We start from the raw sequence: 17,101 nt of genomic DNA on the forward strand, positions 1-17,101 counted from the left end.
CCCTCTGTGATTACAAAAATCATTGTTTCCTTTTCTATATTTTTACCCAGAGTTTCTTTTAGCAGTCTATTCTAGATGATCAAAATATAAATCTCACTATAATAAGAATAAAAGTCAATCTGGAGTGGGGGTGGGAGGAGCAGGGAGCCAGGTGGCAAAGTGGATAGAAAGCAAGATCTAGAGACAGAAGGACCTGAGTTCAAATAAGGCAGTGGTTCCCAAACTTTTTTGGCCTACCACCCCCTTTCCAGAAAAAATATTACTTAGCCCCCTGGAAATTAATTTTTTTAAAAATTTTAATAGCAATTAATAGGAAAGATAAATACACTTGTGGCCATCACCGCTCTCCTGGATCACTGCAGTACCTACCAGGGGGCGGTAGCGCCCACTTTGGGAATCACTGAAATATAGCCTCAGAAACTTCTTACCTGTGTGACCCTGTGCAAGTCACATAGCCTCAATTGTCTAGTCCTTGCCCTTCTGTCTTAGAATTGTTACTAAGACAGAAAGTAACGGTTAAAAAAAAAAAAAAGTGCAGCTTGCTGGCCTGGAATTTAAGAACTATTCTCTTCCCAGTTTTGAAAATCAGGACATTTGTTTTTGTCCGATTTTTTCCTGCCTCTTCCACAATATGTCAAATATCACTGATGGTGGCTCCAACTCCGACTGCAACTATACCAGTTTTTTCATTATTTCAGTAAGTAAGTCATCTGGACTAGGTATTTATTTACAATCCCCATCTTCCCTCCCCCTGCTTGTCCTTCTCTATCCCTTTTTCAAGAGCATTAGTGCTAGGTCCATGTGTGGGGCATTCATTGAGCTTCTCTGGTATGACTCCATTCTCAGCTTCTGCCAGTTTCCATTTTTATCTAAGTTTGCATTGTCATTCCTGGTGAAACCTTCTATCAGGTTTTACTAGGTTCTGGCCTTTTGAGGAACCATTCCTCAGACATGTAAGTCAAAAAATTACTCTGAAATTGGAATATTTTGTCATTTAAATTTAAGGTTTCACTTATTTGAGCATAATCTTTTATTTTTTTCTACAACCCTTACTTTCTTCTTAGAACAATACTGTGTATTGGTTCCAAAGCAGAAGAGTAGTAAGGGCTAGACAATAGAGGTGAAGTGATGTGCCCACAATTGCATAGCCAGGACATATCTGAGGCCAGATTTGAACCTAGAACCTCTTGTCTCTAGGCTTGGCTCTCAATCCACTGAGCCCTATCTAGCTGTCTCCCAACAGAAGGCATCAAGATAAAACATTTTTTAAAAAATCATGGTCTTAATGTTAACTTTCTTGGATCTCTCCTAGAGAAGATTCACCTCTCACCTGGACTACTGCCATAATATTGCTGCTTTGAATATCTTTCCTCTCCAGGCCATTCTTCACACAGCTGCCAAATTGATATACCTAAAGCTTGGGTGCCAATATCACTCCCTTCCTCCTCAAGAAGCATTAAGTGGTTTCCTATTTCCTCTAGAATAAAAAACACACTCTTCTGCCCAGTATTGAAAGGCTTTGACAGTGATAGACTTCATGTTAGTCCTTTTACATCCACCATGTTGCAGTCATGCTGCCCCACTTACTGTTCCCTGAACATGACATTACATCTTCTACCTTTGCATTCCCAGAATGCTGACCTGCACCTCTAACTTCCTGATTATCTCTTTCCCCTCCCAGTGAAATGTAAGCCTTTTGAGTACAGGGCCTGTTTTGCTGTTTTGTCCTTATTCTCTGGCACAGTGCCTGGCACAGTAGTCATTTAATAAATGCTTGTTCAATTAAATTAAGTTGGCACTTTTCCAGACGGGAAGTGAACATCAGTGACTTAAGCCTCTATAAATCATTTGGTTGCCCTGGATTCCTGGAGCTCTGCCTGGTCTGTTTTGGGTGGGCAGTTGTCCAACCCTGTTTCAGTAAATTAAACCCATGAGAACACTACTTGCCAGTGAGTAGAATCCACGACTTCCGACATAGCTCAATATTGCAAAACTGTGTGGGGTGGAAAGAATCAGGAGCAAATTCACATACAATTTTGGTTGCAGCCTCATCCCCTAAGGAAGCTCAGTTTAATTTCCCCAGTTGTGAGCTGCAACTCCCACTATACTCAAACCCCAATGACTTATGGAGTCAATCATTATTAGAGGCTATAAACCCTCTTGCAGGAGGCAGAGCTGGAGCAGGATGAGTGTAAGGTAAATGGACAGTTACTGCTGAGATGATTTTTATGGGAGTGCGAAATTCTGTATTAGATCTACAAGAAGAATTATTAGGCGATTTTAAAAGTGCTTCAGCTTGGGTTCTCTCATCCCACCTGCAAGCAATTGCCTCCATCTGATGCTCTTTTCTGTTTGGAAAACTTAGTTTTCTTCATTTGTTTTATTCTTGATAAAGATCCTAGGTACCTGTATAGGGTCTGAATTGCTGTCTGGAACAAAATAAAGCCTACAAGCCTTTGGGCATATGAAAAGCAGGGAATTTGAATGGATCTCTATCCTGGGGCTCAGTGCCCTTACTGAATTCTGGTATCATTTGAATCCCAAATACTGGAAGAGTTGTTAGGCTCTGTGTTGTTTTTTAAAAAAATCCTTTTTGATGACTATGTCTACTTAGAATTCAAAACTGCTTCCTGCTTGCTCCCAGCATGCAGTTTTCAGGAACTAAAAGACTGACATCTTTCTATGTTTCATGTATTAGACATCCAAATACACCAACAGGTGGGTGGGGGCGGGGCACTACTGGTGTTAGAATAAGAAAAAAGCAAAATAGTAGTGGAAGATCAAAAAAGAAGAAACCCCCAAGATTCAACACTGGAATGGAAAGACAGGCTGGGGCAAGTTGGATTTTTATGGAAGATTCTCAGAGCCTATTCTGTGTAATTTGTGAGCATGCAATAAAACTTTTATTAAGCACCTATTGTGGTCAAAGTACCAAGAATATCAAAATGAACAAACTGGAACACTCTGACTCCTAAAAACTTATATTCCACAGGGGTAAAGGGAAGGCATGACTTTTCATTTTAATTCCATGAAGCATTTATTACATGCTTACCATGTAATATGGCAAACACTTTTCTGGTACCTGTTAAAAAGATAAAAATATTCTAAAAAATAAATATTATTAAATGTTAAAAAAATAAAAAGATAAAAATAAAACAATATCTATATTCAAAGAGTTTCTATTCTTCCGAGGAGATGAATGCAATACAAAGTAGAGAGTATTTGAGGCAAAAGAAGAGATTTGGACAGAAGGGCCTCCTGGAGGAGATGGTACCTTGAACTGGGCAGGACTTTTGAAGAAAGCAAAAGTTTTTAATAAGTGGAACTAATTGATGATTTAATACATTTGAGGTCATGGAGACAGTCTGCAGGAATTCGTAACAGCAAAAGAAAAAACACTGAAATTGTAGAACAGCCATAGCTAATATAGAAATGTATTTTGCATGACTTCATAAGTATGGTAGATATACTATTTCATGCCTATTTATTGGATTGGGGAGGGGTGATAAGAGAGAAATTGGTATTGAAAATAAAAATTTTTAATTTAAAAAAAGATATTATAAAATAACCAAAAATCTAATTTGTTTGAAATATAAATAGTCTAGGAAAAGGATTAAGCAAATCAATATCAATTAACAGAAGAGAAAAAAGTTTTAATTTTTAATTTTTAAAAATAATTTTCAACTGATATTTTCACCCTTTAAATAAACCATTACCTTCTTTCTTAGAATTGATAATATCAGTTCCAAAGCATAAGAGTGGTAAGGGCTAGGCAATTGTGATTAAGTGACTTGTCCAGGGTCACACAGCCAGGATTTGAGGTCCAATTTGAGCCCAGCACCTCCTATATCCAGGCCTGCCTCTTTATGCACTGAGCCACTGAGCTGCCCTAGTCGATGGTCTTTTAAGAATTTCTGAAAGTAGTTGTCTCAATAATGCAGTGAAAAGTCATGTCCCATATTCATTGCAACTCTTCTTATGACTTCTCTTGGTCCTATTTCCACTCTTAATACTCAGAGGGTTTCAAAGGATAAAGTCAGGCTTTTGAAACTCACTCATATTCTCACTGATCTTTACTTATTGATTTAACCACATCAGACTATGGAATCCTAAAACCCTTGGGATCCAGTCTGTGGCAAAGGCCATCTATTTGCCAGGAAGTGCCCATCTATCAATACAACCTTTTAGACATGGCATTACTATCATTTTCCTTGTCAAATTAGTGGTAGTGAGTTCAAGTGCAGAACCTTCTTTTTTTTTACCTAATTCATGACCAAGTTGTATCCCCTTTACACACATTAAGAAAATATAACTGTGTGTTATAAATGACTAGTCATTTTTCTGTACCAGAAAAATACCATAAGCAAATATGTTATATGTGTGAAAAATGTTTTCAATTCCTCTAGGAACTGCTTTTTATGGCTTTATATAATTTCTAATTTACTTTTTCCTTTTCTTTGCAGCAAATTGCCTAGCTGGGCTAGAGCTGTTGTCCCCAAGATATTTTATGTTACAGAGAAGGCTTGGAACTACTACCCTTACACAATTACAGGTAAGTCTTCATCCAAAGCAATCTATAACCACCTTCAAGCAATAAATGTAGGGCCATCGGGAAAGTGATTGCTAGGCCAGTAATCTCCAAAGTAGGGGCTATGGCATGGCCATATGTGTTTCACAAATCAAAAGGTGAGAAGATGAGTTCATCCTACCCTCTCCACAAAAACCAATTGCAGGGATAATTTATCATGAACACAATCATACTACCTTTTAAAAAATTTAAACCCATGCCCTTTGTCCTGTCAAAGGATACACTGGGGAGGGAAATGACAAACCACTTTCTTATCTTTGCCAAGAAAACCCCATGGATCTTTTGAATATGGTCCACGATATCATGAAGAGTCAGATACAATTAAACACCAACAAAGTATATATGTATCCTTTATGTACCCCCTCTCAAATCTCTTCCTCTGCTTTACCCAGATTATATCTTGACTGTAGCAAGCATCCCTCAGAGGGAAAGTGGGCATTATTTATTTTTATATTTATAACATATTGTTATATATCTGTTCTTGAGAGTAGAGATTATTTCCTTCTTACTATTTGATGCTTAGTAAGTGCTTATTGATTATATATATACTACCTATTTTGAGGTTGTACAGAATAAATCACACAGTATAGATGGGCTGTTTTTTTTCTCCAAACCCTTTCATCTTCAGAACTTCCCTATATCTGTCCAAAGTATCCTCAAGTCCACAGTCTTAGTGTCATCCTCAGCTCATTATTTTCACTCAGCAGTTGGTTCCTCAATCTTGTCATTTCTGTCCACACATCATCTCTTTCTCCTCTCTCCCCTCCCACAACCACTACCCTAATTTAATCGCTTCTCTGCAGGACTATTCCAGTGGTTTCCTGTTTCATCTCCTTGTCTCAAGACCCTCTCCAAACTATCTTCCACACAAAACAATTATCCTGAAGCACAAACTTGCCCTTGTTACCCCTACTGAAGAACCTCAAATGATGCCCTCTTGACTTAAGGACCAAATACAAATTCCATTTTGGCATTTAACATCCTTCAAAATTTGACTTCAATCCACCTTTCCGATTTTTTATGCTTTGCTCTCAAATCCAACCAAAAGAGCTCTCTTGCTGTTCCTCAGTTTGGTTAAGAGTCAAGTTGTTTTTTTATTCCAGTTATGACCCTCTTTAGGGTTTTCTTGGCAGAGATACTGGGGTGGTTTCCCATTTTCTTCTCCAGTTCATTTTACAGATGAGGAAACCGAGGTAAACAAGGTTAAGTGGCTTGCCCACCGGGTCATATAGCTGGTAACTGTTTGGGGCCATATTTGAATGCTGGAAGATGAGGCTTATTGATTATAGTCCCAGTGCTCTATCTCCTGCTGTTCTCATACTCATGCGAAAACACAACTAAAATATCTAAACCTATTCAAATAGGAAATTAAAGTATGATAAAATCCATTAAGCAAGCTCATAGAAAGAATGAATTTAGATGGAAAACTTTCTGCTGAACTGAAATCAGAGGCTTTTCGATTTTCCTTGTTTTTGCGTTGTGCATGATAATATCTACACATACATAATTATGATTTGTGTTTTAAAGCCATTATGCTCTAGCTGTTACGACCCAAGATATTTTATGTCACTGAGATTGTTACATTATGTATCTTCTAATAAAAAAGTAGCTAAAAAATAAGAAATTCATCTGTTTGGTTGGCTAGCTATATTGATTAAATTAACTGAAGCATTAATTACTAACAAACATTTATTATTTACAAGTCTGCCCAATTCCTCAGTAGGGAGATTTTTCTAAAATAATGAACTATATTTAATTACATGACTCTCACTAAAAACCATCAATATTATAAATATTTTAAAATATTAATTTTGTCTTCATCTCATGTAAAATTTTTCTTCTTGTATATATCATATCATTATATATGAGCATAATGGCACATTCATATAATTTATATATAATTATATAATCTACCCTATGCTGCCTCTCACTAATTTTTTCCACAGTTTCTGGAACAATTATGCTAAGGCATACAAGGTATAGATAGAGTAGAAGTTAGAGGCCTAGCCTTGGAGTCAGGTTGATGTTGGTCCTAGTCTTGCTTCTGATACATATTCTTTATGACCTTGGGCAAGTAATTTATCTTCTCAGTGTCCCCAGGAAATTTTAAATCCATATATTACAGTTAGAAAGTTTTCATGCTAGGTATTTACAGACTAATAAAGTCATGGGCCTAGACCACAAAAAAGAAAGAAATTAAGGGTGTATAATAATTTTTTTTTGTTAATAAGAGTGGTTATTGAAAAAAATGTTTTGAGACCACTGATCTAGACATGGTCACTCCTCCTCTTGCCCTTCCCTGTTTTACAGAAGCGTGGTTCTTGTTATGTATACCTTATAAAGTTATAAGAATCAAATGAAATAAAGTTATCTAAAAGACTTGGTCAATTCTAAAGTGCTTTACAAATGTAAGCTACTACTACTACTACTACAACTACTATTGTTATTATTATTATTGTTGTTATTATTATTATTATTTCCTTCCAATTTTTAGGGCATGTCATTTTTTTTAAAGATATTTGCCTTTACAAATAGATATGGAGAGAAAAGAAAAAAAAGGAAATGAAATGGATCCATCTTAATATCATAGAATCCTAGACCTAGAAGAGACCACAGAAACTATCTAGCTCAACTATTTCATTTTTTTTTTAATTCTTACTTTCTATCTTAGTAACAACTCTGAGAAAGAAGGCTAAAGGCTAGACAAACAGGGGTTAAGTGACTTGATGAGGGCCATACAAATAGGAAGTATCTGAAACTAGATTTGAACCCAGGTCCTTCTAATTTGAGGCTTCGCACTCCAACCACTGTGCCACCTAGCTGTTCCTTAGTCTTTCCTTATAAATGAGGAAACTGAATCTCAAAAAGTTTAAAGTGATATGCTTAAGGTTCCACATGTAGTAAGTGACTCAGCAGTGATCTGAACCCAAGACTTCTGACTTAAAATTCAATGTTTTTTCTTTATTACCACCTTAACTTCATCCTTATTCCAATATGTCGTAGAATAAATTTCTTTCACACACAAATATAAATTGTCCATGGCAATCCAAAATGACCATCAGTACAAACAACTTCTCTCATAATCTGATTATACAGAAAATTCTACTTCTTGTCCCAGAAAGTAATATATATTCATTCTGGAAGAATTCAAATGTATTGTCCAGAAATTGTGGAAGACATAAGAGTTGTTAGAGAGAGGTAGCTTAAGGTAGAGGATAGAGGACTAGCCTTGGAATTAGGAAGGTTCTAGTCCTGCTTCTGACACATGGGCAATTAATTACAGGTGGAAGGAGTTTTCATAGTAGGAGTTTTATACACTGATGAAATCATTGATCTGGACCACAAAAATGTAAGAAAGAAAGAGAAGGTTCAGTTCTCACCCTTTTGAAATAACCTGGGTAACCACTCAAAAACACAGCAGAAAACAATTTTCCTTGGTCAATGGGAAATATTTTTTTGCCTAAAAATTGAAGTACAAAAATTTACCTGAAGTTGGATCTTCCATTTTTTACCCACAGTTTTCACCTAAGCTCTAGTTTCACACTCAGATTTTATATTAATCCCTTGGTATTTAGCTGACCACAGATTAATTGGTTCTGATCCCTTGTCTGCCCAACCAAAGGAAGTGTGGTATTAAATTTGCATGTAAAAACATTCTGAGAGCAATTTTGGTGATCTGGTCTTTTAACCTAATTGGGAAGAGGGGAGTGTTCTTGATATCTTTTTTTGTCATTATAATTTACTGGTGTATTTATTGGTTATGTAGTTTGTATTAAATGGAAGTAATGGCATTTACCATCATGTCATCTCTTTTTTTCCCCCCCACTTCTTTCTTCCAAATGAAATTCTGGGACCAGAATACACAGTAAGTTTTAATCATTTTCAAATTCTCAGTCTAAGATCAGTGAAGTAATTAGAATATTTCTTGTGTCTGTTCTTGTAACTTCCATAAAAAATAGAGTAGTCAGAATAGAAAATACTTAAACTCAAGCAATTACTTAGTTATCTATAATGTAGATTAGAGCTCTAGTGTTCTCATTTGTTCAGATAGATTGATATTCATTTAAAGTGCTTTTGTAGTTGCTTAAGATAATCATTTAACATATTTTTGTAATTTAAAATGATGTGTCTATTTTATCTATGTCAATTGTCTTCAGGGGAAAAAACATTTTTGGAACGATATTCTTAAAATGGTGGTTGTTACTTGGAAACAGAAGCTGGAGTTACAATTCATGGACCTATCATCAGTTCTATTAAATCATTATGTATCAAAATTATTGTGTTACTAGGTTGCTCAGTGGATAGAGCACTGAGCTTAGAATAAGGAAGACTCATTTTCATGAGTTCAAATTGAGGCTCAGAATCTTACTAGCTGTATGACCTTAGTCAAAGTTGCTTAACTCTGTTTGCCTCACTTTCCTCATCTGTAAAAATTAATTGGAGAAGGAAATGGCAAACCATCCTAGTATCTTTGCCATGAAATCCCCAAAATGGGGTCATGAAGAATAGACATGACTGAAACAGCCAAACAACATTAAATTGATAGGTAAGCAGCTAAGGTGGCTTAGTGGATAGAGAAGTGTCCCTGAAAAAGTGCCCTAGGAAAACTCTGAGGTACTCTTGGCAAACCACTTAACCTTTCTATGCTTCAGTTTCTCCTCCATAAAATGTGAGGGTCATAATAACATCTACCTCCCAGGGCTATGGTGAAGTTCACATGAGATAATATATGTAAAGCATTTTCCAAACCATAAGAACATATTCTACCTATTATTATTACAATAACTATTATCTTTATCATTCATTATTAAAATGTCAAGGAAATATGACCAAAATGTTTTGAATTCGAGTTCTAAACTAAATTTTTTAAGTGCTTTGGACTGGACCATTTTTGTGTCTGAGATAATTAATTTAACTTCACTCTAAGTTTTCAGTATCCCCAGGTCTGAATTTGATGTAATTATATATGACTAGTCCCTTGAGATGAACATTAAAAAAGTGCTGAAAAAAATCCTTTTCTATCTTTACTTTGTTTCCTCCTTTTTTCCCATTCTCCCTTCCTAGTATCATAGAATTAGGACTAGGAAGAAGCTTTAGAAGCTGACCCTCTCTTTTGACAGATGTTTTATTGATAGATGTACTTCAGGTCAAAGCTGCTCTTGTTAAAACAACCCAAACTTTGACTTGGCATTTCAACTTGCCTTCAGCCCACAGATATTTCCTGGTCTCTCCTGTTCTGGACACAGAGCTTGTTTATTTCCTTTCATGGCTATATCCTCATCAGTTCCTGCTTTTAATGCTTTTTTAATGCTTTCCTACTGGGCTGATTATTTTGGCTCCTTTTAAATCTAAAGCAATCCATGTTGGGATCTTTCCCTCTCTCTCTTTCTGTTGAAAAAGACATGGTAGGGACAGCTAGGTAGCAGGGTGATTAGAGCACTTGGATTAGAGTTGGGAGGGTGATAAATGTCTGAGGCCAGATTTGAATTCAGGAAAATCAATCTACCTGATTTCAGACTCTATAGACTGTATCACAATTTCTCTATTGCCTTCAAATATGCTTGTCTTATCTATTCTTTGGGTGGGTGGGGGGGACTTTCCCTAAAACCTGCCATCCTCTCAAATTAAGGCCATGCATCTCTCCTCATGGTCTCAGCTAAATGCTTAGAAAAAGTTGTCTATGGTTGTCTCTCATACTGTACAATCTCATCTCATCACTCAACTGAAACTGCTTTCTACAAAGTTATCATTAGCATTTTAATTGCCAAATATGATGATAATTTTCTCAGCCTTTATTCTTCTTCTCATTTGACCCTACTGATCATCCTTTCATCCTAGATATTCTTTCTTCTTTCTCAATCTGCTGCTCTGTCTCCTTTCAACTCCAAGGAATAAAATGGTCCCTCTTGGTTTAAGCTCATCATTTCTAATTTCATCACCATGTTGCTTACTTAATTCTTGATTGACACAACCTTTCCTAAGTCTTCTTCTCCACTCTAGAGGGCTGGAGGGTAGAGTCCCAAACTCTTGCAATACTTTCCTTTTTTATAAGACAGAAACTGGACTTTGGGCACTCACTTGGCTCTGAATCTGCTGCTCTGCTCCATTTCAATTCAGTGGAACCAAATGCCTTCAGGTCCAGTGACTCCTTGGTCTCCCACCCCCCAATCCCATTCATCTGTCCTGTGTTGTCTCTCTCCATTAAATTCCAAGCTTCCTGAGGCCAGAGATTGCCTTTCTTTTTATTAATTGCATCCATAGCACTTAGCACTTAGTGCCTAGAACCTAGCAGATACTTAATAAATGTTTATTGAATTGGATTGAATATACATGATACTTTTTTTAAGTAATTTTTTTCCCCATTTAAAGGTAGAAGGTATTTTTAACACATTTTATGTTCCAAATTCTTTCCTTCTGTTATGTTTAGGATTTATTTAGGTTTTATTGGGAACAGGTTTTAGGTCAGAGAAAGAGTTTGTCTACTTTTACTACTTCCTATTTAAGAGAGAAGACACACAGAATTTGTATTGGTCACTTTTAAGAGACCTAGAATAAAGGAGAGTCATTTGGGAGTTCAGGGACAGTCTCTCCTGACTTGTTTTGGAGACAGTTGGTGGCTGGATCAATCTCTGACAGAAAAGAAGATTTGTTTGTTGTTTTGAGAGTTTTATTTGAGTTGAGACATACTGAGAAGAGAGTTTACTAAGAGCGTTACCCCTTTTAGCCACAGGGGGCACTGAAGAGCAGTTTTTGTGTGAACTGTCACAGATAGTTGGACCATTGAAGTACAAAGAGAAAGAGGAGCTGCATCAGTCTCTGTGAAGAGAAACTGACAGATGTATTTGAAAGTTTGATTTAATATATTATTTTAAGGAGGTGTTTGGAGATAAAGAATTCATATCAATTTAAGATTTTATAAAATAGTTTAGGATTAAGTTAGAGAGTGAATAATTTTAAGACCTCAGTGAACAAGAAGACACTCCGTGAAGAGTAGTTGGTTGGGAGGAGGGGGATTGATTTAGAAATATTAGCATAGGGTTCAACCTTTAAACATATTATAATATTAATAAATACTCTCCTAGTTTCAACTCTTATTCCAACCTCTTAGTTTCCTTTTTATACCTCTCCTCCATAATAAATCCAAGTTGTATTAGACTACATCTGGCCTTCAATCCATTGTCTGAAACCAGCTTGGCCCTGACAGCTATACCTGATTACAATAACTGGCAATTATCATATTATTATTAATATTATCAATTATATTTATAACATCTTGGCTCCATATATCAGCATTAGTATACTTGCTATAGTTCAATATATCAGCTTTAGCTGTATCAGTAGCAGCTTAAGTTTGATTATTACAGTTGGTCAGTTTTAATTTACTTATTACACCTCCCTCTTCTCTCCCTCCCCTGATATAGCATATATATATGCTTTCATGAAATATTTCTATATTCATTCACAACACTATTCTTTCATGGTTCTCCTACCTATCTTTCTATCTATCAAATTCATTCTGTCCAAAACAAAATTTATATTCTTAACTTATTATTTTGTAGGGTACCACTTTCCTATGTATTAACTAGGCCTCCAACCTTGGTGTCATCTTCAACTCCTCACTCTTATTCAGCCCAAATATTGAATCTTTTGTTATATATATGTTTGCATTTACCCTGATAACATAATCCTCCTCAGCTGACCCTCATCCCTCATATTTGTACTTTGTAGTCACTTTCTAGATGGTCTCTTTTCTTCAGATCTGTCCCTACTCTAGTCTCTTCTCCCAAGTTATCTTCCTGAAATTCAAAACTGATCTTGCCACCCTTCCTTTCCCTGCAGTAAACTCCAGTGGTTCTCGATTGCCTCCAGGATCAAACATAAAATCCCCTGTTATATTTATGTCCTTCATAACTTGTCACCTTTCTGCTCTTACACTTGTCTTATACAAACACTCTGTGATTCACCTCTTCTTGCCTTCTTGCTCTTCTTCAAGTATTATACTCTATCTCCTGACTATGCATTTGTCCAGGCTGTCCCCCATGCCTGGAATTCTTTCCCTTCCTTCCTCCCCTCCACTCATTTCCCCGGCTTCCTTCATGATTCTGCTTTAATCCCACCTTCTGTAGGAAGTGTTTCTTGGTACCCCATGTGCTATCCCTCTCTCCCTCTACCTCCCTTTGGACCCTTTCCTCTTAAGTTTACTCATTGAAGTGGTTGTGTGAACAAACCTGATTGAGTTAGAGAGCAATACCATTGGACAAAGAATGATAGACCACATCCGCAGATGACTCTTACAAGGCACAACATGGAGGAGTTTGACCTCTCAAATGAAGGGATTTTTTTTTCCTCCTTGCCTTTTATACAATGGTATCTAATACTGGAAACACCCACATAAGAGGGGATTTCTCATCCAGCATTGGAGAGTCTGTTTGAGAGGATCATGCACAACTGAAGGAGTAAAGATACTTTTTAGCCAGACACAAATACTGAAAAGCAGTCCCTTGAGTCTAGAAGCTATGAGAAGCTTTGCCTTTGTTGGCAAAGAAGAGAAACCAGCAATGGACTCAGAACTAGCCATTTTAGCTAAAAATGGAACTGTGGAGAGGAGCAGACCCTGGGAACCCAGCTGAGCAACATACTCAGCAGAAGACACTGCATCCAAGCAGAAACAGTGTGAGGACTCTGTGAAGAGTCAAAGGACATAAGGACCCTGCAGGGCCAGATTTGTAAGCTGCCTTGGCACATGTTGTTCCTAATGTGTATGTGCCTCACTAACACTGAGCCCTAAATTTCAGTTCATTCTTCCCACAGATGCTGTGTTTATTTGTGGAAAACACTGCTTGATATTTCTGGAGAGAAAGTTTTGTGGCTATTTTTTATGTCATCTTAGTAAATACTTTTGTTACGAGACAATTATATTTGCTGTTTGACTTTTAAGAGAAAGAGCTTGTGATCTATAGATTTGGAAAGTGCGCCAGCAGGGTACTCCTAATAGGCAAGGTAACAACTGCCATCCAGAGACCCAACCCACAAATGCTAGTTCAAATTGGAAGTGGAGGGGAATAACTCAGAAGAAATGTTATCTATTTTTTCTGCATATATTTACAAAAAGAGATTTGTCCCTCTAAAATAGAAGTTCCTTGAAAATAGGAATTGATTCATTGTTTGTCCTTATAACTCTAGCACTTGCTATAGTGACTGGCACAAAGTTGGTGCTTAGTAAATAATTATGAATTGATTGATTCCTTAGATCTAATTCTTGTCCTTCTAGAAAGGTCTATCACTATTTTGGGGGAATTCTGAAAAGAAAGCCTTCAGTTAGTAGCTGTCTTTGGATCCATATTTCCAAACAGTTATTGAAAAGCTAAAGTCACTTTTCTCACCATAGAACATTATGTAGAAACAATACTTTCTTCATAAATCAGAAAGATGTGATTAATGATGCTAAAAACCTTCTTTTAGAAAATGAGACAGTCATCAAGCATTTAAGCTCTTGCCTTTCTTTTTTATTATTAAACTATCATTTATTTTATTAATTTATTTTAGTGATTTTTATTTATTCATTTATTTTTTGTTAACTAAGTTATTGTTTATTTTATTATTCATTAAGCTCTTACCTGGTACACATGCCAGGTGCTATGCTAAGCACTGAGGGTACAAAAAAAACAACAACTCTTCACTTAAGAAACTTACATTCTGATGGAGAAGACTATGTATATCTAAATAAGTTTTAACAAGATTCATAATAGTGTAGCCATCTAGGGTAAGGCCCTAGTATCTAGGGTATTAGGAAAGGCCTTCTGTAGAAGGCAATTCTTGAGGTACTTGAGTCTTGAAGGAAGGCAGGGATTTTAAAAGATGGAGATAAGGAAAAATAATATTCCAGGCTTTGGGGACACTTATTAAATAGGCTTAAGACAGGGAATGGAGCATCCTAAAATAAGGTACAGTGAATAGATCAATATGTATGGGCTGTATAACCCAGATGTAAGGATAATGTATAATGCTATAAATGTAGGAAGCCCTAATTGTGAAAAGCTTTAAATGCCATACAGAAAACTTTATATTTGAATTTCATGGTATTAGGGAGCCATTGGAGTTCATCAAGTAAGGGGAATGAGTCAGATCTATCCTTAGGAAAGTCATTTTGGCAGCTGTATAGAGGAAGGATGGGAATAGGAAGCAACCTGAGGCAGGGTTACCAAATAGGAGGCTTTTTTCAGTAGTCAAAGTGAGAGGTGATGAGAACCTGACCTGGTTAGACATTATGAAGGGGAGAAAAGGGAGCCTGTAGGAAAGATGTAGAGATAATGAACAAATGTCATTTCTTAAATCCAATTCTTATCCTTCTAGAAAGGTCTGCCACCATTTTGGAGAAGTGACAAAAAGGTTACAAATTGTGGATGACCTAAATATTGTAGACCTGGGCTGCTTCTATAACAGTAATAAGGAAGTTAGAAAAGTAGGTTTGGTAGGAGAGATGATGAGTTTTGGACATATCACATTTGTGATACCTATGAGATATCCACTGTGAAATGACCAAAAGACAATTCATAATAAAGAATGAATGACACAATGGTATTTTTTCCTCTGGGAAAAGATAACCAAGCTAATAAAAGGCCTTCTTTTTTCCTTAAATGTTGTAAATCACAAAGGAGTAAAGAGGGATTGTGGTATTTCAAGGATTAAAAATTAGCACTTACTTATGAACATAATTAAATATATTCACACCAGTTTGAATAACCATAAGGAGACATCATGCTCTCCTTATCTGTCAAGTTTCTTTGAAAAAATGAAAGAATATTAAGTAGATCTAGAAATAACTTGGAAAATAAAATTGGCACATATCCAACTCCCATAATCACTACCATCACCTTCCGCCCACCAGACAAGCTTTTAATAAAAAATCCTCAGAAGAAGCATTCAAGAGGCAGCAAGTCCAAGCAGATAAGAGAATAGAAAGACCTGGGTTCAAGTCCCATTTTTGATACCCACTGGCTATTGTGACCTCAGGCAACCTTTTTTGTGCCCTAGAAATTCTGCAGAGCCATAATTTGAAGAGACCGTGTTGACCTGCAGTGGTATAGGTTTCCCCTCCAGCAACTTCCTTTTACCAATGAAATCACAAGTCCAAACCCTATTGCTGTTATTATAAATCACCAAATTGGACTGAATATTTTATAAGTGATAGAAATCAAATAGTGAACAGCTGTTGCTCAAGAAGTGAAGGTATTGGTGGGCTGGCCTATATTATTCAACAGTTTAATTATTTAGAGAGAGGAGGTGGTGGAGAAAGCCTGGCGAAATTAATCATTTACTGTGAAATATTACTGTTTAAAGAGAACCTCAGGATGGGCTGAACTACTGAATAACTGAACCCCAGAAGGTAGACAAAATTAAGGTTGGTATTCATTAAGCATTGAACATATCCATCTGCCCACCTACCACTGGCTATAAGAGCTGGCAGTCACAACTCCACTCCCCCATCCCTTACACTGGCATATTAACAACAGGAAAGGCTATACTTTGATATCACTCTTCCAGTAGTAGTAATGGGGATTGTGCTGAGCCACCCATATTCGTACAGTGAAGTTATTGGCCAATGATGCAAATATCTGAAAGAGTTGGTCAAGTTGGGAGCACATTTTAGGGAACAGAGTTTTTTTTTGTGTGATGCCAATTGTTAGGTTAAACAACTCCTAGCCTCTTGTCTGAATCTAAGGCTTCAAATGAACTAATCTATTTTAGGAACAAGAAAATACATGACAGCATGGTATTGTAGGTAGAGACTTGAAGTCAGGCTGACCTGAGTTCTGATCCTGCCTCAAACACTTCTTTGCTGTGTGACCATGAGCAAGTGGCTTAATCTCCCCAAGAACTCATTTGCTCTTCTGTAAAATGAAGGGACTGAACTAGATGACCTTTAAGGTCTCTCTAAACACATGATTCTGTAAACTTTTAAAAGAAAGCCACAGAATTGTGGGAAGATGGTGGAATAAGGCAGGAAATTACCTGACTCTCCCACATTCCCTACTAAAAAACTTAAAATTTAGTGCACCAAAGTGAATTTTAGAATATCAAAAATAATTAAAAGTCAAGGAAAAGCAGCAGTCCTGCCTAAGGCAACTTGGGAGGACATTAGGAAAGATCTGATCTTCAGGGGTGACCTGGCCTGAAAGGCTGCTGTTTTGGAGGCAGCCTTAGCTAGGGAAACTTTCAGCCCATTGGAGGCTGATCAGGGGAAGATTGGAGAAGGAGGGGCTCTGCTAGTGCTGGGCTCAGGATCCAGGTTAGTTGACCAGACACAGTCCCTGGCTGTGGCTCTGGGTGAGGAGGAATAAGCACAAATCCTACAAAGGAGAGCAGATTTCCTGGTTTTTGTTCCAGGACAGAGGGACAAACTGACATATACTACTAATGTGGGGACCACAGGGAGCAAGAGTGTTTGTAGTAGCAATGGTGCTGGGAACCCTGGGAGCCACTTATGGTTATAGAAGAGTATACCTGAGATCA

At 36.9% G+C, this 17,101-nt stretch overlaps 1 protein-coding gene across 3 annotated transcripts in view; it reads left to right on the plus strand.

Annotated features, from left to right (window-relative positions):
• PITPNC1 (phosphatidylinositol transfer protein cytoplasmic 1) overlaps nucleotides 1–17,101 on the plus strand; it is a 440,717-nt gene that overhangs the window by 203,940 nt on the left and 219,676 nt on the right. For 2 of the 3 annotated variants that reach the window (XM_044676341.1, XM_044676343.1), the window contains exons 3-4: nucleotides 4,464–4,552; nucleotides 8,446–8,453. In XM_044676341.1, coding sequence (XP_044532276.1) covers nucleotides 4,464–4,552; nucleotides 8,446–8,453 — 97 coding nt within the window. The remainder of the gene's footprint in view (nucleotides 1–4,463; nucleotides 4,553–8,445; nucleotides 8,454–17,101) is intronic. The other variant, XM_044676342.1, reaches the window with a different exon arrangement.

This window comes from Gracilinanus agilis, chromosome 4, assembly GCF_016433145.1.
Source record: "Gracilinanus agilis isolate LMUSP501 chromosome 4, AgileGrace, whole genome shotgun sequence".
Classification (NCBI taxonomy): Eukaryota; Metazoa; Chordata; class Mammalia; order Didelphimorphia; family Didelphidae; genus Gracilinanus; species Gracilinanus agilis.